This window comes from Panicum hallii, chromosome 4 (assembly GCF_002211085.1).
Source record: "Panicum hallii strain FIL2 chromosome 4, PHallii_v3.1, whole genome shotgun sequence".
NCBI classification, from domain to species: domain Eukaryota; kingdom Viridiplantae; phylum Streptophyta; class Magnoliopsida; order Poales; family Poaceae; genus Panicum; species Panicum hallii.
Window position 1 is genome coordinate 7,982,295 of NC_038045.1, and position 24,622 is coordinate 8,006,916.

General features: G+C 42.8%; 3 protein-coding genes and 1 pseudogene across 3 annotated transcripts; 2 read left to right on the forward strand and 2 right to left on the reverse strand.

The window, feature by feature from the left end:
• Positions 1-2,978: 2,978 nt before the first annotated feature.
• Positions 2,979-8,167, forward strand: LOC112889958 (ARF guanine-nucleotide exchange factor GNOM-like). The gene is made up of 2 exons (XM_025956765.1): positions 2,979-3,810; positions 4,185-8,167. The coding sequence occupies exons 1-2, from the start codon at positions 3,100-3,102 to the stop codon at positions 7,731-7,733; spliced, it is 4,260 nt and encodes a 1,419-aa protein (XP_025812550.1). The 5' UTR covers positions 2,979-3,099; the 3' UTR covers positions 7,734-8,167.
• A 1,242-nt stretch (positions 8,168-9,409) lies between these two features.
• LOC112891246 lies at positions 9,410-9,586 on the forward strand (annotated as a pseudogene).
• A 1,592-nt stretch (positions 9,587-11,178) lies between these two features.
• On the reverse strand, positions 11,179-18,602 carry LOC112890486 (diacylglycerol O-acyltransferase 1-2-like). The gene is made up of 16 exons (XM_025957369.1): positions 18,035-18,602; positions 16,411-16,491; positions 16,192-16,265; positions 16,032-16,107; positions 15,740-15,807; positions 14,834-14,957; positions 14,302-14,400; positions 14,073-14,174; positions 13,858-13,994; positions 13,626-13,707; positions 13,498-13,518; positions 13,303-13,365; positions 12,647-12,694; positions 12,308-12,370; positions 12,096-12,149; positions 11,179-12,009 (listed from the first exon to the last, which is right to left on the reverse strand). The coding sequence occupies exons 1-16, from the start codon at positions 18,311-18,313 to the stop codon at positions 11,902-11,904; spliced, it is 1,479 nt and encodes a 492-aa protein (XP_025813154.1). The 5' UTR covers positions 18,314-18,602; the 3' UTR covers positions 11,179-11,901.
• A 5,038-nt stretch (positions 18,603-23,640) lies between these two features.
• LOC112889923 (40S ribosomal protein S30-like) lies at positions 23,641-24,318 on the reverse strand. The gene is made up of 2 exons (XM_025956728.1): positions 24,180-24,318; positions 23,641-24,017 (listed from the first exon to the last, which is right to left on the reverse strand). Exons 1-2 carry the CDS (start codon positions 24,181-24,183, stop codon positions 23,833-23,835), a joined length of 189 nt encoding a protein of 62 aa, XP_025812513.1. The 5' UTR covers positions 24,184-24,318; the 3' UTR covers positions 23,641-23,832.
• Positions 24,319-24,622: the final 304 nt, after the last annotated feature.

The window sequence follows — 24,622 nt, forward strand, 5'->3', positions numbered from 1 at the left end:
ACCTCTTTCACCATCTTCACCAATCTCAACATCTTTGCAAGATTTTGCAAAATGTCCTAGTGCACCACATCTTCTGCATCTAAAATTTTCTTTGTGGACTTTTTTCCAGGCTGCCTCTAATCCTTTGCAACTTTGGCCTCCTTGGTCCTCTACCCAATAATGGTGGATACATTTTGAAACCAAGATTCACTTCAGGCCACTAGGACCTATTTGGTATTCCTTCAACTCTGGCTTCATAAGCTTTCTTCAACTTAACCACTGAGTAGTACTCGTGGACATAATCTTAAATTTTTATCCTCTAGACCGAAGCTTGTCTGCAGGGCTTCCTAGTGACTTGCCACTGCCTGCAAGAACATTTGTGATTCTCCAGGTCTACTGTATGCCTTTTCTAGTTGTTGCATTGGTCCAAAGGGTGACTTCGGCTATATAATCATCATTCACTGTCACTTTATTGACCTTGAGATGGTTGCTAATCAGATTCAATTCTTTCTTAACATTAGATAGAATTCCTTCTTCCTCAAGTACCTCTTCTCCATTATGAGCTCCCTCAGCTTGTCTACTATTTCATGCAACAACAGTCCTTTGAACTTTTTTACTTGTGCATTGAAACTCTCTGACACATTATTCGTCAAGTAATCATACTTGCTGTTTTCAGAGAACACATATCTGTACCATATCTTATTGTGGTGGGTCTCAAGATACTCAATTGTGTCAGGTGCAAACTCAAATATTTTCTTCATGTGCCACTGTAACAGTCCAGTTGTGTAGCTCCTAGCAGCTGGATACAAGTGATCAGTGAAGACATCACCTGTATAGTACTTCATAAAATTCTGGTACAGGTGTCTTACGCATTCTCTATATTCAGCATTTGGGAATACAACTCCTGCGTTCTCTAAACCTTTATTAGCATCTGTACAAATAACCAGGTTTGCAACATCTCCAATGGCTCTGTGCAGCTGCTCCATGAACCATGTCCAGTTGTCTTCATTCTCAGTATCAAAAATTGCATATGCCATGTGATACAGCCAATTGTGCCCATCTACACCAGTTGCAGATGCCAACTGTCCTCTGTACTTGCCATACAAACAGGAAGCATCAACACCTATAAATGGTCTGCATCCCTCTAGGAATCCATCTATACATGGTCTAAGAGCTAAAAAATCCTCCTAAACCTTTGCTTTTTTTACCCTCTCTAGCTCTATTTGGACTATGCTGTCAGGTGATGATTGCTCAACCTGAGCTGCCCAGTTGAAAAGAAACTGAAAACTCTCCTCATACTTGCCATGGATCTACTCTAGTGCTACCTTCATGCCAGACCATGCTTTGGAGTACTTGAGCTTGATACCATAGTCCCCCTCTAATTTGTCCTTACAATCCTTTGGATCTTTAGTTGGATTCCGCTTCAGCCAATCCTCTAACCTATCTGCACACCAGCCTTGTGTTGCCATTTTTCCTTCTCTGAGTTTAGTAGTAGGACAATTGTACTTTGCAGGTAGTACTTTGATCTGCAATAAATAAGGAAAAGTAATATCAGTAACTCATGGTAGGGAAGTACAAAACAGAAGGATAAGTGTTACCATTTCACCTCTGTTGTCTTGTCATCAAAGATCCTTGAAGCATGTATGCGCCAAGGACATCCCTCGGGTGCACACTTAGCAATGAACCTAGTCTTGTCTGTGATAACTTTTGCAAACTCAAACCCTATCAGAACTGCATAATGCCTGACTGCCTTCCTAAAGGCAACAATATCAGGAAACCTTTCTCCCACCTGTATCTTAAGGTTTTTTGGGTCATGGATAACATGAACCTCCTCTAGATCTGCATCATTTACCTTTGCCTTAAGAGGAACACCTCCTTCAGCATCAACAATCCCATCAAATTTATCAGCATCATCAAAAGAAGCATCGGCGTTAGCATAGGTAGTATGGTTGTTATAAGATTCTGCATTGTTAGATGCTTGTGCAGATGGTACAGGCATGTATAGACCCTCATCATCAATACCAACGTACTCCTCATCATTGTCAAACATGTCAGGCTCCCTGTCAGGCTCAAGCTCAGGCTCTAATAGATATTCTGCATTTTTAGGAGGATTGTCAGTAGGCTCGGCAGCATGACTACCAAGTCCAGGTGGCATGTCTTTGCTATTTGGGTTTCATCAGAGTTATCATCAGCACAATAGTCTGGTGAAATCACACAAATTAGCTAAAATAGCAAACTCACCGGCTCTCTAAGACAACTGTCAAAAACTCCAACAATAACTTTACAGTGCATCTGTTCCTTATACATTTCAAACAAGTCATGCATCTAGAAATCATTTTCTAGCTTCACATCTTCACCCATCCTTCCGTCAAAGAACCATACACTAGGAGACTGCCTATTGGACCACTGAAACTCATTGCGTAGGCTTGTCAACAGCAAATCGAAAGAAAATGAACCTACTTCAACATCCCACTTAATCACTCGTCCCTATGTATATGCTTTTCTACCACTACTGTCTCTGGTACAGGATTCTTCAACTTAATCTCTAGTGAGAACAATGAAACTTTAGCAACAAGACAGAACAATCCTCAAATTGAATCAATCACTAGCGATAGTCTAATCCAAAGCAAATCTACTAGTGGCGATCTCACAATCAATCACTAGGGAAAAAAGAGGTACAAGTTCCATACCCGCCCTCATCATCCTCCATCTCCAACGGAACGCGCGGCTGCGGATCACCTATTACGGTCAATGGGGTCGTACGTTTGAGCTAGGTGCTTCTCATTGCCGCCACCGAAGTTGGAGTGAAACTGGACCCAATTTGATCCAAAATGTATTTTATGATATTTGTGTGAGCTTCGCAGAGTTGCAATGGTACGATTTTAAATAGCCGAAGAGTACTCCTCCAAAGTTTGAAAATTGTAATGGTACGGATAAAAAACCCAAAAAGTGAAGCCCCCAGCACGAGTACGAGCTCTCCCTCCGAGTCTTGCCTCGTTCGTTGCCTACACTGACCAGACCACGAACAGATCTCACCATCCCCCCTTCCCTCAGATCCCAATTCCCGAAGGAATGCCTCTTGTTGGCTAGCTGCTTGCCCCGCCGCGCGCGCTCATATTCATGGGCGGGCTCAGGGCAGCATCGCCGTCGCCGTCGGGCGCGGGACCGGACACCCCGCAGCCGGCGCCGCCGCACGTGGCGATGGCGTGCGTGGTGGCCTCCGAGGTCGCCACGGTCCTTGCCGTCATGCGCCGCAACGTCCGCTGGGCGGGCGTCCGCTACGACGGCGGCGGCGCCGACGAGCACCTCGACCACCCGCTCGTCGTGGGGCTCAAGTCCCTCCGCCGCCGCGCCGCCGGCTGGGGCGGCGGCGGCGGCGTCGACCCGCTCCTCTACCTCCGCCCCTTCCTCGACGTCGTGCGCTCCGACGAGACCGGCGCGCCCATCACGGGCGCCGCGCTCTCGTCGCTGCACAAGATGCTCTCGCTCGACCTCGTCGGCCCCGCCGCGCCCAACGTCGCCGGGGCCATGGGCGCCGTCGTGGACGCCGTCACCGGCTGCCGCTTCGAGGTCACCGACCCGGCGTCCGAGGAGGCCGTCCTGGCGCGGGTCCTGCAGGTGCTGCTCGCCTGCGTGCGCGGCCGCGCCGCGCCCGCGCTCTCCAACCGCCACGTCTGCGCGATCGTCGGCACCTGCTTCCGCGTCGTGCAGCAGGCTGGGACCAAGGGGGAGCTGCTGCAGCGCGTCTCCCGCCAGACCATGCAGGAGGTTATCCGCTGTGTCTTTGCCCGCCTTCCGGACCTTAATGCCACCGTGGTTGCCGACGAGCAGGTGCGACTGATTATTGTGAGAATTCAAGCTAGTCAATACTTGTGCTATCCATATGACCATACGAGCATGAAAATATTTGCTTTTCCTCTCTCCCAGAACTTAATAATTCGAGTTACTATGCTGACACGTGCCAGTCTGTAGCCTAAACAAATCACGGATCACTGTCGTGTTAGGTTCAAGGTTTATTTTGGAATCTTAGTTCCAAGTAAATGCTGTCATTCTAGCAATATGATCACCTGACACATACTGCCAGTATGACCATCTTAGTTATAAGATATGTGTTAATTTACAAGCTAGCTTTTGTTACTAGGAAGGCTTAGACAATCCTGTCCTAAGCGAACTGTATGAATGTGCTGATAGCATTTGTTCTGCAGATTGCCAGTTGGAAGGGCCAAGGTTTGGGTGCTGGGGAGTTGGACAATGGAAGGAATGACTATGTGTGTTTGAACAGCTCCGGTGATGAGGTGGGGGGTGGATCTGGTGCTGCGCAGGACAAAACCATGACGGAGCTGTTTGGGGTTCCTTGCATGGTAGAGATATTGCAATTCTTGTGCTCCCTCTTGAACGTAGCAGAAGACATTGAGGTGAAGCCAAGGATGAATCCGATTGACTTCGATGAGGATGTGCCGCTCTTTGCTCTGGGGTTGATTAATTCAGCTATTGAATTGTCCGCTTCATCAATACACAGACACCCAAAACTTTTGGCTTTTGTACAGGATGAATTGTTCCGCAATCTAATGCATTTTGGCTTGTCAATGAGCCCCTTGATCCTGTCGACAGTGTGCAGCATTGTTTTTACTCTCTTTTACCATTTGCGTCATGAACTTAAGCTGCAAATAGAGGCTTTCTTCTCATGTGTGATATTGAGATTAGCCCAGAGTAGATATGGAGCTAGTTATCAGCAGCAAGAAGTCGCCCTGGAGGCGCTAGTGGATTTTTGCCGGCAAAAAGAGTTTATGGCTGAGATGTATGCGAACATGGATTGCGATTTACAATGCTCAAATATTTTTGAAGAGCTAGCTAACCTTCTGTCTAAAAGTGCATTCCCTGTGAACAGTCCTTTGTCAGCCTTAAATGTGCTTGCTTCGGATGGTTTGGTAGCTGTCATTCAGGCCGTGGCAGAGCGGACCAATAGTGGACCTCGGCATCATGATCAAACAGTGCCAGAAATAAGTGAATATTTTCCATTTTGGCAGTTGAAGTGTGAGAGCAATAAAGATCCTGATCAATGGGTTAAATTTGTTAACCAGCAAAAGGGCGTCAAGAGGAAGCTAATGGTTGGTGTTGAAATCTTCAATAGGGACAAAAAGAAGGGTTTTGAGTTCCTGCAAGGTGCTCATCTCTTGCCTGAAAAACTTGATCCGCACAATGTTGCTCTTTTCTTCCGGTACACACCTGGGTTAGACAAGAATCTTCTTGGGGACTACCTGGGTAATCATGATGAGTTCTCTATTCAGGTCCTTCATGAATTTGCTAGAACCTTTGACTTCAAGGAGATGAATTTGGATGCTGCTTTAAGGCTCTTCTTGGAAACTTTCCGTCTGCCTGGTGAGTCACAGAAGATACAGAGAATTCTTGAGGCTTTTTCTGAGCGATACTATGAACAATCACCACAAATATTTGTCAATATTGATGCTGCATTGGTGTTATCATATTCAGTAATCCTGCTTAACACCGATCAACACAATGTAAGGGTTAAGAAGAAGATGACTGAAGAAGACTTTATTAGGAACAATCGTCATATAAATGGAGGCAATGATCTTCCAAGGGAGTTCTTGTTAGAGATTTATTATTCTATTTGCCGGAATGAAATCAGAACCATTCCAGAGCAAGGAGCTGGTTGTTCTGAGATGTCTTTCAGCCGTTGGGTTGATCTGATGTGGAAGTCAAAGAGAACATCAGCATACATTGCTTGCAACTCCTGCCCTTTCCTTGATCATGACTTGTTTTCTATCATGGCTGGGCCAACTATCACTGCAATATCTGTGGTTTTTGACAATGTTGAGCATGAAGAGGTTCTTACAGGATGCATGGATGGTTTTCTGTCGGTGGCAAAACTTTCTGCATTCTATCATCTTGATGATCTGCTCAATGATCTTGTTGTGGCACTATGTAAGTTCACAACTTTGTTGAACAGTACCGACAGTGATGATCCTGTAACAGCTTTTGGGGAGGATACGAAGGCTAGAATGGCAACAGAAGCTGTTTTCACTATAGCAACTACTTATGGTGATCATATACGCAGTGGATGGACGAGTATAGTAGATTGCATTTTAAAATTGCAGAAGATTGGCATTCTTCCTGCTCGCCTCACTGGCAATACATCTGATGATCAGGACTCCTCAGATTTGTTGCCCAGCAAGCTTGCCTCCTCATCTGCAGCAGCACCTCCAGTTTTCCCAGTTAGTGCCCCCAAAAAATCTTATGGACTGATGGGCAGGTTCAGCCAACTACTGTATTACGATCCTGAAGAATCTAGGTCCCAGCCAACTGAGGAGCAACTTGTTGCTCAGAGGAATGCTTCGGAGACTGCAAGGAAGTGCCAGATAGGTGCCATCTTCACTGAGAGCAAATTCTTACAAGCTGATTCACTCTCAAATCTAGCAAAAGCCCTCATTCAGGCAGCTGGACGACCTCAGAAGATCACCACCTCACTGGATGATGAAGGAACAGCCGTCTTCTGCTTAGAGCTTCTAATTACTATCACATTGAAGAACAGAGACAGGATTGTTCTTTTGTGGCAGGGTGTTTTTGAACATATAGCCCATATCGTTCAGTCCACAGTGATGCCCTGCAATCTCGTGGAGAAGGCTGTCTTTGGGCTCCTGCACATCTGTCAGAGGCTGCTCCCTTACAAGGAGAACCTAGTAGATGACCTACTGAGGTCACTTCAGCTAATTTTGAAACTTGATGCTCGTGTAGCTGATGCTTACTGTGAGAACATTACCTTGGAGGTCACACGGCTTGTCAAAGCCAATGCAATCCACATCAAATCCCAGATGGGTTGGCGAACTGTCATTTCCTTGATCTGCATCACTGCGCGCCATCCTGATGCTTCTTATGCGGGTTTTGAAGCCCTAGTTTTTATCATGTCAGAGGGATCACACCTCTCACCTGCCAACTTTGTCCTTTCAGTGGAGGCATCAAGGCAGTTTGCAGAGTCTCGGCTTGGGTCTACAGAAAGATCTATTCATGCTTTGAACCTAACGGCAGATTCAGTGAATTGCCTAACACGGTGGACACGTGAGGTTAAAGAAGCTGGTGGAGAGGTGGACAGGATATTGGAAGGAATTGCTGAGATGTGGCTTCGTCTTGTGCAGGCTCTACGGAAGGTGTGCACAGATCAGAGGGAAGAAGTGAGAAACCATGCACTGTTGTCATTGCATAGATGCTTAGTAGTTGATGGAATATCAGTTTCATCTTCAGCATGGTTGATGACATTTGACATTATCTTCCAGTTGCTTGATGAATTGTTGGAGATTGCGCAGAATTACTCACCAAAAGATTTTAGAAACATGGAGATGTCCCTCTTGCATGCTGTAAAACTGTTATGCAAGGTGTTCTTGCAGTCTCTTAAAGACCTCACAGCACAGAGCGGTTTTGGTAAGCTTTGGCTGGAAGTCCTTGCAATGGTAGAGAAGTTTATGAAAGTCAAATTGAGAGGGAGGAAGTTAGAGAAGCTACAGGAGGCTATCCCAGAGCTAATCAAGAACGTACTGATGGTGATGAAAGCAAGTGGCATCCTGTCAAAGACAAAAACCGGTGAAAACAGTTTGTGGGAAGCAACATGGCTTCAAGTTAACAATATTTCGCCAGTGCTGCAGTCAGAAGTTTTCCCTGACAATGATGGCAACAATGCAACACAAGGTGAACAAAACAAATCGGATACTCCAGCACAATCTGACCAAAGTGCTGAGCAATAGGATGCGATGGATTCTGGCATTAAGATCAAGTTAGTGGAGCTGAAACTTGATCCTTCAAGGCAGTATGACCTTTGAAACATTTTTGTCTAGATGCATACACAAATGCTTGGAATGCCCTCAGTGGGACACAAGGGAGAGTAAGCTGGTACACTGTAATTTTCTTAGTCTATACATATTCTTTTTGTTATTGACAGGAATGTTTTTGGGTTTTTTTGTTGCAACCCCAAGGTGTGTGATTAGTATACAACAGATATAGCAAAATTTTTTATCAACAATACATGATTTGTTAGAGGTGCAGTGGACTGTGGTAGCATCATAGCTCTACACGGTGGACCCGTGTTAATTCATGTATCAATAGGTTTAAGGGACATGATATACTGTAGGATTCGTACACGCATTACATTCTAGCAAGTGAATAAAAATAGTTGGTCAAATTTGTTAGAAGTGGTGGACTGGTGGTACATTTTCTCAGGATTTGCATGCCGCCTGTTGCTAGATGGGCTGCAACCCTAGGTATGATTGCTGTACATTTTTGTGCGAGACGCTGAGACTACTCTATAAAGAAACTTTGGTGTATAGCTCGAGAGAGAAGGATTTCAGAATTTTCATGGAAAAAAACTCATTTATTTGTTTCTTCAAGTGATTTTTCCCTAGCGAAAGGTGTCAGGTGGTCGAAATGTTCTGACATTTTTTTGTAAAGTACTAAAGCATGAAATCGATTAGACTGTCAGGTTGGTTCCAGACTTCCAGGAGCTCTCATTGCAAGTTCATACATTATGCTATCTGACTTCAGCAGCTTGCAGCTAGTTACAGCACAAGCTTAGGGGGTGTTTGGTTTCCGAAGTTTATTTTAAACCATATCACATTGAATATTTTGATGCCAATTAGAAAAACTAAATATAAGCTAATTATAAAACTAACTGTATAAACCTAGGTTTATTCACGAGACGAATCTATTAAGTCTAATTAATCCATAATTAGCACATGTTTACTTAGCATCATATAGGCTAATCACGGACTAATTAGGCTTATTAGATTCGTTCCGCGAATAAACCTAGGGTTTTAGAATTTATTTTATTATTAATCTATATTTAATACTTCTAATTAGCATCTAAACATCCAATATGACGGTAAATAAGTTCTTAACTCTTGTCTTGCATTGCTGTATGAATCGCCCATTGATGTGGAGGCTGACTGGCATTCAAGCATCTTAGCTTCACCAAAATACGAGGAAAAAACTGAGCCCTTTGCGCATAAATTAATCTGAGGTACATGAACAAACACAGTTTCTGAATTCCGATTTGCTCGAACACGCATCGAAGTCTACCCTCCTGCACACACACACACACACATTGTGTCCAAGCACAAGTTCGAGATGCACGAGAGTTTTAAATTGAAGCAGTAATTGGGTGGCTAATGGGCAACATTCAGCTCATGTCTTTCAGAGGACGGAATTCCTGTGGAAGAACAGCTTCATCCTATGGATTGTCGGGCGGCGGCCTACTGGCCTGCTGGGCCGCCGAATTGGGCCCAGACAAGTAAGCATGCTCGGACACTTATACAGGGATATTCGAAGGAAGGAGCTGACCTGATGTTTTAGTACCACATCGAATAGCTGAACAGCAGCGTGGCGTAGTACTATAAAAGAAGGTGTCGCGCTCCATTGCAACTCGTACATTTCTCGGTTTTTTGGCTCTGTTCTTATCAGTTTATCAGTTTAATATCTGATATGTAGGCTAAATATCCACTTTGATATTAATTTATTTTTTGCGAGGAGGTTCCACCACAGTGGCTTGCAGGCCCTTGCGTGTCGCCTGGGCTTTGCACTATAGCCTTGGCCTGGCGCACCCCAACCAAATCAAGTTTCAAATTTTATCTTCAAAGTAATCACGGGGAAACGAACCTAGTGTTTAGCACTTTGGTACCACATTGAGAAGCTATTCAATGCTGCAGGGAAATGAACCTATAAAACCAGCGCAGCTTCTCATTCCAACTCCTAAAATCTGATATGTATGTCCACTTTGATATTAAATTTAAAAGAGTCCATCAAGGCATCCGCAATGTACTTTAAAAGAGTAGGTTTAAAAGAGTAGGACTAAAGTAATCAACAGTCCATATAGTGGTCTGTAGCAAAAATTACCTATAAACTTATGGGTTGCCCATAGAAAATAAAATATCAATTTATCCCTCCCATTCCTCCCTTTTCTCTCCATCTCTCTCCTTTCACCCTTTTTTCTCCGTCCCTCTCCTTCCTCCTCTCTTTCCATGTCTCGTTATTATGCTCTTTACATTGTTACAGGATCCACCACTAAGGACTACTTGGTACATATATATTGGTGTTGCCCTCGTAGTGGCTTGCCGTTGGAACCCTTACGTGTCGCCTAGGCGTTGCACTACAGCCTTGGCTTGGCACACCCCATTCAAGTCTAAATTAAAAAGTTTAGCCTTTAAAGTTTAACTGGGATTATAAAAATTCCCTAACTTCACCTATGGCTTATTTGAAATTTTTAGCAACCTTCATCAGGCTGATGTGACGGTATTTCCAGCTGAAGATTGAAAAAGGGCCAAATTGCAATGGCAGTGCCATTAGCACGGATCATTTTTTTTGTAGGCAACAATTTGCCCAAGTAGGATGTGTTGTATTCGTAAAGATCTAATACTATAAATACTTCACATTGATTTCTATCGTCAAATTTCACACTTGTACTCATTATTTTAAAAATCAGGCACGTTTGCTTAAAGTTTCAAGTATTCGTGAGAGATTGCGGTTGAAGTTTCAAGTGTTCTTGACAAGATTGTGGTTAAAGTTCCAAGTATTCGTGACAGGACTCACAGGAGGGTGTACTCCAGTGGAACTTGTTTTCATGTGCGAGGCAATCAGGCATAAGACCTTGTGGGGGGTGCAGAAGCACCCAAGCTGAAAGACAAAGCAAATTTAGGCCATGTTCGAATGCAGTGTTTTGGCAGTTTTAGAAAAATGCTATAGTATTGTGGAATACTTTGATTTTGAAAAGTTATAAGGTGTTTGAATGCTATAAACTTGTAGTTTTGAGAACCATGGTATTGCTAAAAATAGTAGTCTTTTGGAGTTTTAAAAACTCCACTCCTTACCTCTTTTCTTTTCTAAACCGTGATTTTGCACGTTTGTGCTTTTAAAAAACTATAATGTCTTGATTCTACGACTTTCCAAAACTACATCTAAACAAACCCTTAGTAGTTACCAGCCCGTCCTTTTTGCACTCACTGAGAAGCATGCGTCGAGCACCCGCTGGTTCCTTCTCGCCCCTGCTTGTTTTATCTGAGACGGTGAGATAGAACCCTTGTGACTCTAATTAGCTTCAACATACATGCGCGATTCGATGGGCTCAATGGGCCAGCTCCCCTCCTGTCGCCAGTGCCTGCCTCGCACATGCCATACACAACTTGTGCTCCACTTCCAGTACAGTTTTGAGACTGCAATCTGTTTTCATTGATCAAGAAGATCACACAGGGAAACTGCAAAAGGCAAGGCAATGCCGAGCGCAACTGCAAGGAGCCATCGAATGATCGAAAACATAGGCGGGCCTCCAGCTCGAGCTCGGCACGGCCTGCTTGGTTGCCCTTACTCGGACATCACATCACAGCAGAAGAGGATTCATGAACAGAGAGACACTGCCTCATATCCTCACTAGCAAAGGCAATACAAACATCTCAGAGCGTTACACGCTCATTCATTATTCTTTTCCTGGGACGAGGTGTCACAGCTCAGACGAAGATGATTTCAGGTTTTTGATATATCTGCTCCGTGAACCTGTTTACCCTGTCTCTCTCCCTCTTAAGTGAGCCTGTTCTTTTTCTTTTGGGCTCATTTTGGATCCTCAAGGCGTGACGCATCACGGATTCATGGTACATACATACATGTTACACGACATTATGCGCACAGCACTGCTGACATGTAGACTGAAAAAGTGTCGAGAGTCTGACATGTCGGAAGCGCTATCAGATCTTGATGTTGCATCACTGAAAATGTACACGCTGCATCCCCGGCACCGGCACGGCCGCACGGAATGGAAGCATTTGCAAGCTGACTAGCTGCTGATAAACATGCCAAGGGGGCTGCTACTGCTTCCAGCCTATTCGAATTTGTTTCCTTCTGATGATCTGTGTCTTGGTTCATATTTCAGCGGAACTATCTACTTGCCTGGGCCTGCCTGTTCATGACATCATGATAATATAGAAGGACACACATGGGCTGCCCGACTATGCTGAAGAAGAACCAGAATATCATGTTGCCCACCTGCTCAGAATGGTACAGTTTATGTAAGATTATTCAGTGGGATGAAGCAATGGAAGAAACGAAGATTGTGTTTAGGCGCAGCATACCATTATGTTCTGGAACTTATCTTGAAGATATCTCGTCAAGAACACCAACGGTATCTGGGGAACAAAGATCAGTGGTGTCAGCCTATGTGAAAAACAGTGGAAAGTATATTGTATCCAGGATGGTGTAATGTAGTTCTTTATGGAATGCAGCGATGGAAATCTGAAATACGAGGATATGCGTAAACTGGTACGTGTAAGTGTTACTTCTATACCTGAAACATGATCCCAAAAAATGCCCAGAATTTGAAAATGTGGCATGGCACAGCAACACATATCTGTAAATCACAATGAAAAGGAAATAAGATTATGATAAACTGAAATACATGCAAATGGTCATATTACATTCTTTTAAGTAAAACAGAAACACGCAAAATGAAAGAAGAAAAGAAGCCAACGTTCAAGATGGATTATATTGGTAACATGCTTGACTGGAATTCAAGCCAGAGCATTTCTCAATAACAGCATAGAAACCTGTTGTTTCCTGCTTTAGCTAGTGTCTAGAAAATGAATCAGAAATGACGTATAAGCATAAAGATTTCAGAAGAACATACCTCATGAAATACAGCTGAAACCAGAAATGAGATTAGAACAGCTACACCCTGCAGCGTAGATACAATATGAATTTGAGAATTAAGAACTGAGAGAAATCATGTCACTTCAGAAAAGTAAAGAATATCATAGACCAACAGAATTTTTCTTTCTTCATGTATTTACATATGGCAGTTGACAGAAGGCAGAATTAATATATTGTTCCTAAGTCAATACCAGATATCCTTCTGTACTCTATCCTCGTTTGTTTTTATACACCTAATCCATGTATATTTCTTAAATCTTTCCCAAATTTGTTTCCAATCAGTACCATCTGTATGGTATATCATTTAACAACGAAACTAAATTCTTAATCTGACATATTCTGACATCCTCACAACAGTATTGTCAATTGTTTGGTTGTCTTCATTAGAACTATGATGATTGAGTGCTAATACTCTGGCAGGCCTGTTTCCGCATTATCAAGATTTGTATATGGTGAATTTTTACTGTTATGTATGAGCATCATGTGGAAAGTCAAAAGTAATATATTATTTTGGAACTATTTAGCATAGGTGGATTGAGTGGTTGTTTCAAACTAACTACATTCAGAAAGTTGGACAGCAAAGAAGAACAAGTGTAGACTTCTTGTAGACATATAGAAGCAATAAGCAATTACCCTGGGCAAGCCTTTCCTTATGCATGGAAAATATATATGTCGAATGATCCACTTATGAACAGGCTGACAAAAAGGTAGACCAATTGTCAGTTACTTGAAGGATATGCTTATCAGTAACTACCATAACAATGTTATTAGTTAAGTAATGAAGTGCCGTCTGAACAACAGTAAATAAATATGAAGATAGAAGATTACCATGTTCCACAGTCTCCAGTACTGAAGTAAGCCCCAAAATATTATCGCATTAAAATGCATGGAAATATAGTCAGTCCTAAATTTTCACCTGGAAAAGAAATGAACTCAGATTTTAACAAGCCTCAAACCTCTTCAACAGTTTTGGCATTCCACCAGTCCTTGTAGAATTCACGATCACCAAAACGAAGGAGTTCAGCTAGAATGTTCAGCCTGGAATTTAAAAAAAAGGATGAAAGCTGTGTACAAGAGACATCAATGTCAGGTCAAAAGTCACTTGCCCTATTGTAGATAACCACCACTATCTACCAAATTTAAGGTACTTCTGATACACGTGGTACCCAACTGAAGTAAGTTACTAACCATAAATGGAAAAAGCAATAGAACATGCAAAGCCATACATATAGTGTTGGCACTGAGAGTTTCAAGACTCTCTCTATAGCATTCAAGAAATTCCCCTTCAGTGGATGCTTGGAATTCTTCACAATCGGATTTATGTACTGAAAACAAAAGAGGTTTGGAATTTAATTCAAGACACCATATAAATAAATGTTACTTAAGGAACATAGAAAGCTCACCTGCTCAATTATGAAGCCCATCAGGCCTGTAAAAATAAGACACTTTACAAGTTGTCGGATCACCCAGCCCTTCCTAATACATGTAGTTCGAGGATAAGTTGGCTGCATAATGCACCAAAGTGAAATTAGGACATTCATGTTTTGTCTCTAGTGTAACTAGATACAAGTATGAAGGAATTGATAGCATAACTTCGAAAAATCAAATAGAAGCCTTGTAGAAGAATAGTACCTGGTAACAAAGTGTTGGGGCCAACATAAAGTACAATAGACTTTTAATGGTTGGATCTTTCATATTCTCAGGATCAACATAATTGCCATATGCAGCACCCTATTATATAAGAATAACAATGGTAATTACTGGCATGAAAAATGAGAATAAATGATATAATCATAGGAAAAATCCATTCTACACGCACGTGTAGCTACTCCTACATGTGTACCTCATGACATAGGATGTACCTGACCCAACGAAGAGTACATACGTCATGAGGTTAAAGGAAATTTAACCGTATAAAAAAAATCGAAAGAGAACATCAGGTTAGACTTATGCAAAAAAGAACACAGTATGAGAAACTAGAAAAAAATGTTTGACCCTCATAATGGAAACATAATTAATTCAAACTATATTTCACTGTGTTCAAAAGAAACTATATAAAATAAACTGGAAAAGAAGTTTAAAGTGGAGTAGATCAACGTTGAAAAGCATGCAACTTGTTAGCCAAATATCTAAACTAATTCAGATGAACATTTCAACACATTACCTTTTCAGTACTTTTGGACAAAACCCTTATATCATAATTTGTATGTGCATAAGAGACAAGCTTCATCCACATGATGCTTGCAAGAAACATTAGCACAAATCCAGACAGTACTGCTGAGTCGCACCTGAAATTTTTGATGTAACTGAGCTGATAATCCAGAATTCACTATCTTTTGAAGTATCATTTCTTGGCAATCAGAAAATTAAAATAAACTAACGAAATTAAATGAAATTAAGTAACATAATGCATGAAGCATACAGAGTTCTGGAATCTCATTGACAATATAATCAACAAAAAAGTAACTATCAGCACCTGATGCCTCTTTCAGGGAGATAACATTGACTCAACCAAATTATAATATATTCCAATGCTACTTGCACAACAGCATCAGAAATCCCAAACACTGCAGCTGTTTATTTTACATTTCTACTTTCCATTTTTTTATTCAGTCGGTGTTCAGGTTCACTTCAGAAAAAGGTTCTAAGCTACAACGATAGAAAACAAAATATCTGCAGCCTCATGTGAATTGATATCTCTCGACTACATATAAATCTTTCCAATTTGATGACTCTCGGTGGACAGATCAAGACATAATAAGGCAATATAGACTCGAGAGGTAAATGATCAAAGGTCACATAAGAAACTTTATCACCAGATAAAATTAAATACTAGTGTCATATAAGCCTCCTTTTAAACCATCCAAATTGAAGTGTATGTTATGTAACAAAAAGAAAGGTTAATTGTTTGAGACACGACAATGTAGTTCACCACCATACCACAAAGTACAGAAAATCATGAATAATAAACAAATTGAGTATATCCCATACCATTAAATACAAGAGGTCAATGAATGCCAAAAGTAGATGCATCCAAACAAACTGCAGAGTCAAAAAGAAATATTCTTACTTAAGAATCACAACAGCTGGATAGACAATGACAGATGTTGTAATAATGATATGGAGAAGAATAACCACCTGCGAGAGGCGTATACAAGTCATAAATAGCACAATGGAACTTAAAGCATACTACAGAATAGAAAAAAAGGCCGAATCCTATATAGAATTCGACCCTCAAATATTACATCTATTACTCCCAAGTTATACACAATAAACAACAAAAGAGCGTGTTAGCTGAAAATGACATGGTTATTTAGAAGCAACTTTTCTAAAGACTACACAGTGCTGCGAGAGAAAGTTACATGTTCACCAATGAGCTTCCTTCTAATCAGCTTCTCAGCCATGAGCGCAACAAGTGGGAAAATCGGTAACGTGAGGCTGCAATAAACGGAATGATAAATCCTGTGAAGCGTACTGCTATTAGTTGAAACCCAGTAGAATCAAATGAGCAAGTATATCTACCAGCACATAAGAAGGGGCCAGTCTCCCAGCGATCTTGCACTGAACCAAAATCCAGCTCTTATCAAAAGGCCATACTGCAACAGTAAATTCAGAACGTGATAATGTGATAGATGCATACTAGAAAAGTGTGCAGAAAGCACTAGAACCAAATGCTACTTCTGGAGATGGATTGGGAGCTGTAAATGAAATCAAGGGAAATGAAAAGGTAAAGTAACAAACCTTCATTAAATTCTCAATAATGAGTCTGCTGTTCACTGCAATCAACACAACAATGCATAGATTCAAAAGACCTGCATGGCTCTGGAATCAAGAGAACTGATTAGTTTCAGGACTTCATTTTTATTGGCAACCACGAAATATGACTTGGAATTGAGGATTCATGCTGAGTTAAAGAAGAATAAGATAAACGAAATTTGATGAACTGATATTGTAATTAAGTTCTCACATGGCTTACAAACTGAGGATTCACTCTTAGTTGAAGAAGAATAGGATACAAATGACATTTGATGTACTAATATTATAGTAAAGCTCTCACAAGGACATCTGTCCTCTGGTGGCATCCCAGGAACATGTGTAGGAAGAATGTGAAGTATATACGTACAGATGAGTCACTGAGGATTAGACTATCATCCAAGTAAGCATTCAACTAAACCTCTACCTTCGAAAGTAAATCAGGTTATAGTTTAGATTTATTACGAGTATCAATTTCAGATAGAAACAGATCAAATTTGGTATGGACAAGGCACCAATTTGGGTGTGAGTTGTAGCAGGCTCAAATTATTTTCAAGCCTCACTAGTGTACAGTTTAAGTCTCATTCAACGATTTGACATCTACTGTGTTCCTGCTGTAATTTTGAGCTCAATTAATGCTACACTGGTATGCCTTTCTAGAGTAACATGTAAAACCAAACAAGTCCATTGAAAAAGAAAAAAAAAATCCATCCAATAATATGCCTAGTCAAAAATGGACGGCCAATCAGTATGTGGTCCCATACCAGAATAAGCTTTATATGGTCCTCAAGCAGAAGCAATGCCCCAAACAGGAAGGCAAGTACATCAATCAGCATGCACCATACGGCACTGCGTGAACAATGTAACACGGATTGTAGTTTGAAAAGTCAACATTTGATACTGGGATGCTGGATCGTGACACTGCTTAATTAGCCCCTGCAACTGCAGGCTGCAGCTCCAAATCTGAAGCACCTGACTGAAGTCGAAACAATGTAACATGAACTGTAGTTTGAAAAGTCAGCATTAACTCTGAAGCTGCCCAGTTCGCCCTGCAGCTGCTGCTCGAACTCTGAAGCATCTGACGAAGTCACAACAACTCTCTGTCTCTGGCTATCTGTACAGTATAACAGTACTACTAGCAAAGTCCAACTCGTTTGCCCATCCGTTTCCACACACAAAGCTCTCCTAGTGGCAACAGTTACGCTCGTTGTTTGCCGCTGCAGCCGCCCGATGCCAAATTCTGCATGGCATGCGTCCGGCGCCCAGCCGCGCACTGGTCCCCCTGATCCCCAAACCAAGCAAACACCGATTTCAATCCGTAGCAGCATATGCCCCCCACAAAACGAATTGTGCTCGTCCCGGTACACGCGCAGAATCTATCGGCGCTTCGGGAGCCCACAGATAGGCATCCGGGCACGGTAGACGGTAACCGACGCGTATTAAGCTAACGACAGCACAAAGCGCGATTTGAACACAAAAGGCAGAGGCAGAGGCAGAGTTGACTGGAAGCAACAAGGTTTCGCAGGCCGCAAGGATCGGAGCAGGCGCACGGGTCACGGGATCGCGGAAATCGGCAGGGAGACGGAGAGTCTAAGCATTGGCGCATCCTCACCTGCCGGAAGATGGCGTCGGAGCTGAGGGGGCTCTCCTTGACGCGGCGGTGCGCGGGCGCCGACGCGCGGTAGTACAGCATCTCGTGCTGCTGCTGCCGCTCCTGCGGATTCGGCGGCGGGTGCGGGTCGCCGTTCTCCCGCCGGCCGCCGGAGGAATCGCCGGCGAGGTCGCCGGCCTCGGCGGAGGGGGCGCGGCGGAGGCGGAGCGAGGGCTCGCCCGCGCCGGCGTCGGGCCCGGCGCGATCGGAGGCGGCCGCCATGGAGGGGGGCGGGGCCATGGGAGGAAGGTTCGGCCCCCGGGTTCGGGCTGCGGCCGCGAGACTTGCTTGGGGGGCGGCGGTGGCGGTGGTGGGGAGGAGGATGCGAGGTGCGGGTTTTGATGCTGGTGTTGGGCTGCGGGGGCGGCTGACGAAGGAAAGCGCGGGGGGCGGGACGGTGGCCTCGGAAAGCGGACACGTGGGCGGGGGAGGTCGCCAGGCGTCCGCTCCGTCACCGGCCTGGCTGGCAGGGCCCGGCGCGTCGGCGCGGCCGCTTCTCTTCTCCGAGGGGCGGCACGGCTGTCGGTCTGCTTGTGGTTGGATCCGGCGTGCGTGCGAGCCCCGCTGACTCCTGCGGACCCATATTAAAGGGCACAACTTTTTTCGCACTGACAAAACAAACAAATTCTTTCTTGATGGCGAACTCAAACAAATACTATTAACTCGAAATTGCTCACGTTAGAATATAGAGAAGTGATGACATTCCAACTTCCAAGAGTGAACTTTGAACGGAGAAAAATCAAACTTGAAACCTGAGCTACATTACTTCGGTTTCCAACCTGAAAACTAGAATAAGTAATTGGGAAAACTTGTATTGGGAGGTTCTTTTAGAAAATAAACACAAAATTTCAAGTTCAACGATCGGCTGAGATTGCTTCATCCTCTCTTCATTCTAAGTTGCAGGTTGTTTTAATTTTGGTCTAGATCAAACTTATCTAATTTTGGTCATCTTCATAGAAAAATATATTAACATCTACGATATCAAATAATACACTATCAAGATATATTTTATGGTTCATATAGTGAAAACTAGATTGATATTGTTGATATTTGTTAACTTGTAAAATTAGAGAAATTTGACTCAGAATAAAACTAAAATAATTTACAATTCGGAATTGAGCAAGTAAAAGTAGAATCCAATAGGGATTTCATCATGCACTTATGTACTCTTCGAAAATTGATTCGTTAGACAAATCAGAGACCATGAACATTGTTGATTTTCAAGTACTCCAAATAAACCATGTTAAAAAGGGGGAAGGGTTAAGGTATTTTAGTCTTTGCGGGCATGAGATTTTAGTTAATTGGTCACACAATTGATGCTTCCAATCTTCACTCCCGAGCTTGGTTAGAACTTTAGGTTGGGATTTTGTCAAAGAGAGATGGCGGTTGCAGAGAGAGCCACCAACGACAAGCAAAATCAGTGGCGGTGGCTAGGCCTGAGGCGGCAAGTTATGGTACCGGTGGTGGATGACCGAGGGGTAGAACAGGAACCATGATAGAGTATAATGAGGAGGGTGCAACATGTGATAAGGCTAGATTGTGATGATCGATGGTTGGCGAGACATGGCTGCGCAAGCGCGCTGCCAGAAAACGAGTAGACCACTACAAGTAGTGAGGCAAGATAGAGAGACGAATGATTCATGGCTTGGATCAAGTGGGGTGATGATAAAGGACAACTCCTCGAAGTATTGCGTTGTTGGAGAGATCCCACACTGCTCATAGCAGGGCTATGGCGCATTTGGACATGGTGGGAATGAGGTCTTTCTTCATCTACCTCAAATTGATGTGATTAAGAAAATCATACCTATAAAGTTGGACAATTTGTTAAGCAATGATAAAGAAAATATCATACCTCCATACCTCCATAGAAAGGGTCAAGGAAAATGAAGCGCCCGACTAGATAGAATTAACTTAGAAAGTATCAATTATCTAAATGACTATCATGATTGGATTTCTTTATCTCGTGCTGCTGAAGTAGAACTGCCAAACGCCCACTTGCAGTTAGTACTTTCACATGATGCCTGATGACACTCGAGAAAGCAAACAGAAGTAGAAATATCCATTGCATATATTGTAAATTATCTCCAAGTTTCTCTTCGTAAACAAGTTAAGACAGGCACTGCACCTACATACATGCTATGAGTTCCGTCACTATATGTAGTCAGCGACTAAGACATGTACCTACGCAGAAAGTTTGTTGGCTTGTATGACGGCCGACCAACCTACTACGTGCAACGGGGTGCACCGTGAGCTCTGTGTCGCTTGATTAAAGTAGGAGTGACGATACAAAAATGTCGCATCTGATAGAGAATAAGATGGAGTCGGCACAAAGGCCCATCAGTGTTTAGTATGTAGAACAGGACCTTGTGAAATGACGATATCGTTTAGATCGAGCAAGCCTTTTAACTAATCATTATTTGATATATAGTTTTTTCTCGACAAGCTTATGGTTACTAGATTTATGTTATTCAGAAATACATTCTTAATAATTTTATTTTAATTTTTTATCACATAAATAAAATACTACTATAGTAATTATTGGTCAAAGTCTTTGCCCTAGCAAAAATAAATTTTATCTTGTAAGAAAAGAGGGAGCATCTTAAATTGCTAAAGGAGCGCGAACTGAGCATAACTAAAATCGTTAGGCTATCGCGATGGAAGGTGCCCACACTGAGTTCGAGTGTTGGACTCATACAGTCATATTAACGCTCACATTTTATACAAAATATTCTTACATATATGTTAGTCGATAGAGAGATGTTTGTAGTGACTTTATCAATAAAAAATACCTAATTTCTTCGATGTGATGTGTTGTATAGTACACGTCTGTACCGGATTTTGTAAGCAAAACTAAAAGATTGCTACGGGAATGGAGTACCATGTTTTAGTATTGTGATTATCTTATCCAGGAAACTTGATAAGCAAATTTAAAAAGGTTGCTCAGGGAATGGACGGAGTAGCATGTATTAGATATTTGTGATTATCTTATCCAGGCAACAACTTGATGCGCATATAATGCAATTATCTGATCCACCCAACTTGAAGGAGGCTGAATATTGATGGAGAGAAATTTTTAACCTTTTCATAGCAGGAGTGCTACCTTTTCCCCGTTACAAAACCTATGGGCCAAAAGCCAAACCAGACGATGTAGAAAAATTAAGAAAGAAATATTCAGATGCTTGATAGATGGCGACGTGCGAGTAAACATCTGGGCATACCGCCCTCCTTTTCTCGAAGGGGCATCGAATATTGCTGCACTTTTGTGCAAGAGGATAACGGTCAAATCGAGAGCTGAGCCCTAACTTGTCTGTATTTCTGTGCCGAGAATAAATAAAAAAGCTAAAACAGGGAGGGAAAGGACCTGCTGATATTTTTTTTGAGTCCACTATTTGATGATGGCAGTCCACGGCCACCGTACACCGTACTCGTTCTTCAGTTCACTGGCGACGGTTTTCGTCTCGGATCACGTGGATGAGCAACGTGTGTTTTCCCTGATCCTATGCAGATCTGCCCTGGTCGCCGGTAGGGTTCGACAAAAGGAACTGCGCGAATGGCCAGTTGCGGGATCACGTGACGACGATAGGGAACCTAACACGCCCGTTAGAGTCTGTCAGAAAAACACCATCACACCTCCGATCCAAAATCCCTGACCAAATAGTCTCTCTCTCTTCTCTTTTTCCCCCCTCTCCCTAATCTAATCCTTCAGACCTCTGATCCCAAATCCCTGACCAAATCTCTTTTGTCTCCCTAATCCTGCCGTTTAGCTGCTGCATCAACCACTTTTGGTACGGCTACGCAACATTTTCCTGTCTTTTTTTTTTTTGCCATCCTACGATACTCAACTGGCACCTCTTTCGCCATGCCTCCAGTCTCCATGGGCCTGCCCGACAGTACGAGGATGAGACATGGCCCTCTAGACATACCATCTGTTCCAGGTTATGCTTTTGGAGAAACAGATCTGCCATCCGCAGTGGCAACAGAAACAACTTCGCTGCGTACAAGAACATAGCATCATCCGGCATAACAGAATACAGCTAATGCACTTTCAATTTCAAGATAACACTCAGTTTCTCCCTGTAACTAGAAGCTAACAAGAGTGACAAAACTAACAAATCCAACGGCTCAATAAATCCCACTTCCAAGCAAATGGTTACGGCAGGAATTGGAATCCAATTTACTAAAATCTGGCAGAGTGGCAGTGTAAAATCTACCATCCACCTCAACAAGATAAAGAACTATTCAGGAAATACCTTTATCTTCATTTTAACTTTATTTAGATTTTGGCCCGACGGATACCGGGTGCTATGTTTCCTCGAACAGGTACAGCCACGCTATACCAAGGTAAATGAATGAACAGATACATACAAGTTAATGCCACCTCCATAGATCAATATTCAATAATAGAATCCAAGGTGGGTATAAATAAGCAGGGAAAGCAAAGCATCTCACTAAACAATAGCCTGAACAAGACGACCAATGGGCATACTGACCTGAAAATAGTACTAGACAACACTACATCATAACCACAAGCTAGGAAATATGCTGACAATCTTAAGTCGAACAAAATAATACCAACAATTATGCACTTCAAACACTATAAATGCATATCTAGGGCTCAAAACAATAATTTAGGAGCCATTTCCTCATCAATCATTTTATTCTGGTGTAGACTGTAGAGGAAAGAAAAAAAACAAAGTTAGAATCAAATCTAAACCTCAAACCCTTGAAAGACAGTTACTATGCTTAAATCTTGTTAAACAAAAACCAAAGATGGCAATACACCACTCTTTATGGTGTACGCTTGATTACAACAAGTTTTGTTTCAGCCAGACTTAATCCGAGAAACTACTCATACCAAAGCAAATAAAATAAAATTACAAGTACCATTTAAATGACCTAAGGGCGCATGATGCCTAATTGCCCATAAAACACAAAATATGCTAGCAGCATTATCATAAAAGCAAATGCACAAGTCAATGTTGTAGCAGATTGTTTGCAAAAGGTCTTGTTTATTGAGTGACTTCAGCATGCATTGCTCAAGTGCAACCATTCTAATTGACACCCAACCAGAAAAACTAAAGAACACCTTTATCTTTGGGTATGCATCCCCAACAGTTCTGTTGATACAAGGAAACCTTCAGAATACGGTAACATATTATGGAAGTTCAGAGAGGCATTAGCTTGTATAACAATAGGATTCCTTTGAGTTCGACAACAGCTAGCAAATGAGCAACTAACAACCTAAATCCCATGGATCATCAATCATTCAATTTGCTTTGGGAATTCAAATTGAACACCCAAGCAGACACAGGATACCAGAATACTCAAACAGCACCTAAAAGGCTAGGCATCTTACACCATGTAGCAAGTGCTTGCAGATGGAAATGTGAGACCTGTTATTATACTATACTCCACAATTTATTATTTTTTCAATTCTAACCGTTGATTCAGCACACAAAACTGTTCAAGAGTTTCAAGTGTACGGATTCTACCTAATAAAACACTAAAGCCCGGAAGAACCACACAACACAACCGCATTACGTCCTAGGCTCCAGCAGAAACTGATATTTGAGAGAAATGCACAGGGTAACAATAACATTACGGGAAATAATAATGTAGAGAGGATTCAAGCAGGCACATAACATCCATCAACATCAACCAAAATGCAATCTCAAGTTTCTTTTCCTCATCCATACATCATCCTGAACCCATAAGAGAACATCACAATCTCAATCCCGTTATGTGAACCTGCAGGCGATCTACTTCTCGGAGGAGTTGGGCCCGCGCTTCTTGCCGAAGCCGACGACGGCGGTGACGAAGCGCCGGTTGTACTGCATGCGCTTGTGGGCGCGGCCCCGGGGCTTCTTCTTCTTGTCCTGCTTCGCCACCTTGGGCGTCTGCCCGCGCACCTTCCCAGCGCGCGCCAGCGATCCGTGCACCTTTCCTGCACAACAGATTGACGCGCCGACGCCCCCAACGCCAGAATCAAATCAGATCCAAAACCAAGAAGAAGCTAAACCCTTGTCGATTGTAGAACCGCTTCGAGCCGGGTCTGCGGGAAAGTTCCGATACGTGGGTGGCGAGAAGGAGGCGAAGGAATGCTTACCCATGGCTGCGGCAAGGAGGAGGGTGGCTGCTGCTGTTGCGGGGCGGCGGCGGGCGGGGCTAGGGTTTAGTGATGGCGCGGCGGCGGGCGCGGGAGTGGCGGAGAAGGGGAACCGCAAGATTTCGTTGAATCGTTGAGCTATATGTGGCGGGGATTTTGCATTCGGGTCCTCGGGTTTCAAGATTTACGTAAAATGCGCTGCGGAGGCGGAAACGTGCGTGGAGGCGTATTTCCATATTCACAAATATAGAATTCAGGGGCAATACTTCCGTCACTTGAGATTTACAGCTCTTAACACATTTTTTTTTTCTTCGACGTAGAAGACCAAAAATCAATCTTGTTTTGAAATGTCCATATGCATCCGTAGAACCCACCCTTGAATTATCCAATATCGTATTATCATGTAATTTTATTGACTAGGACAGTGTACGCTGTTTGTATCT

Coding starts and splice junctions, on each gene's coding strand:
- LOC112889958 (XM_025956765.1), top strand. CDS start 3,100: ATGGGCGGGCTCAGGGCAGCATCGCCGTCGCCGTCGGGCGCGGGACCG. Junction 3,811..4,184: donor CCGTGGTTGCCGACGAGCAG/GTGCGACTGATT, acceptor TTTGTTCTGCAG/ATTGCCAGTTGGAAGGGCCA.
- LOC112890486 (XM_025957369.1), bottom strand. CDS start 18,313: ATGGCCCCGCCCCCCTCCATGGCGGCCGCCTCCGATCGCGCCGGGCCC. Junction 16,492..18,034: donor CCGACGCCATCTTCCGGCAG/GTGAGGATGCGC, acceptor TCTTGATTCCAG/AGCCATGCAGGTCTTTTGAA. Junction 14,401..14,833: donor TGTCCAAAAGTACTGAAAAG/GTAATGTGTTGA, acceptor CTTATATAATAG/GGTGCTGCATATGGCAATTA.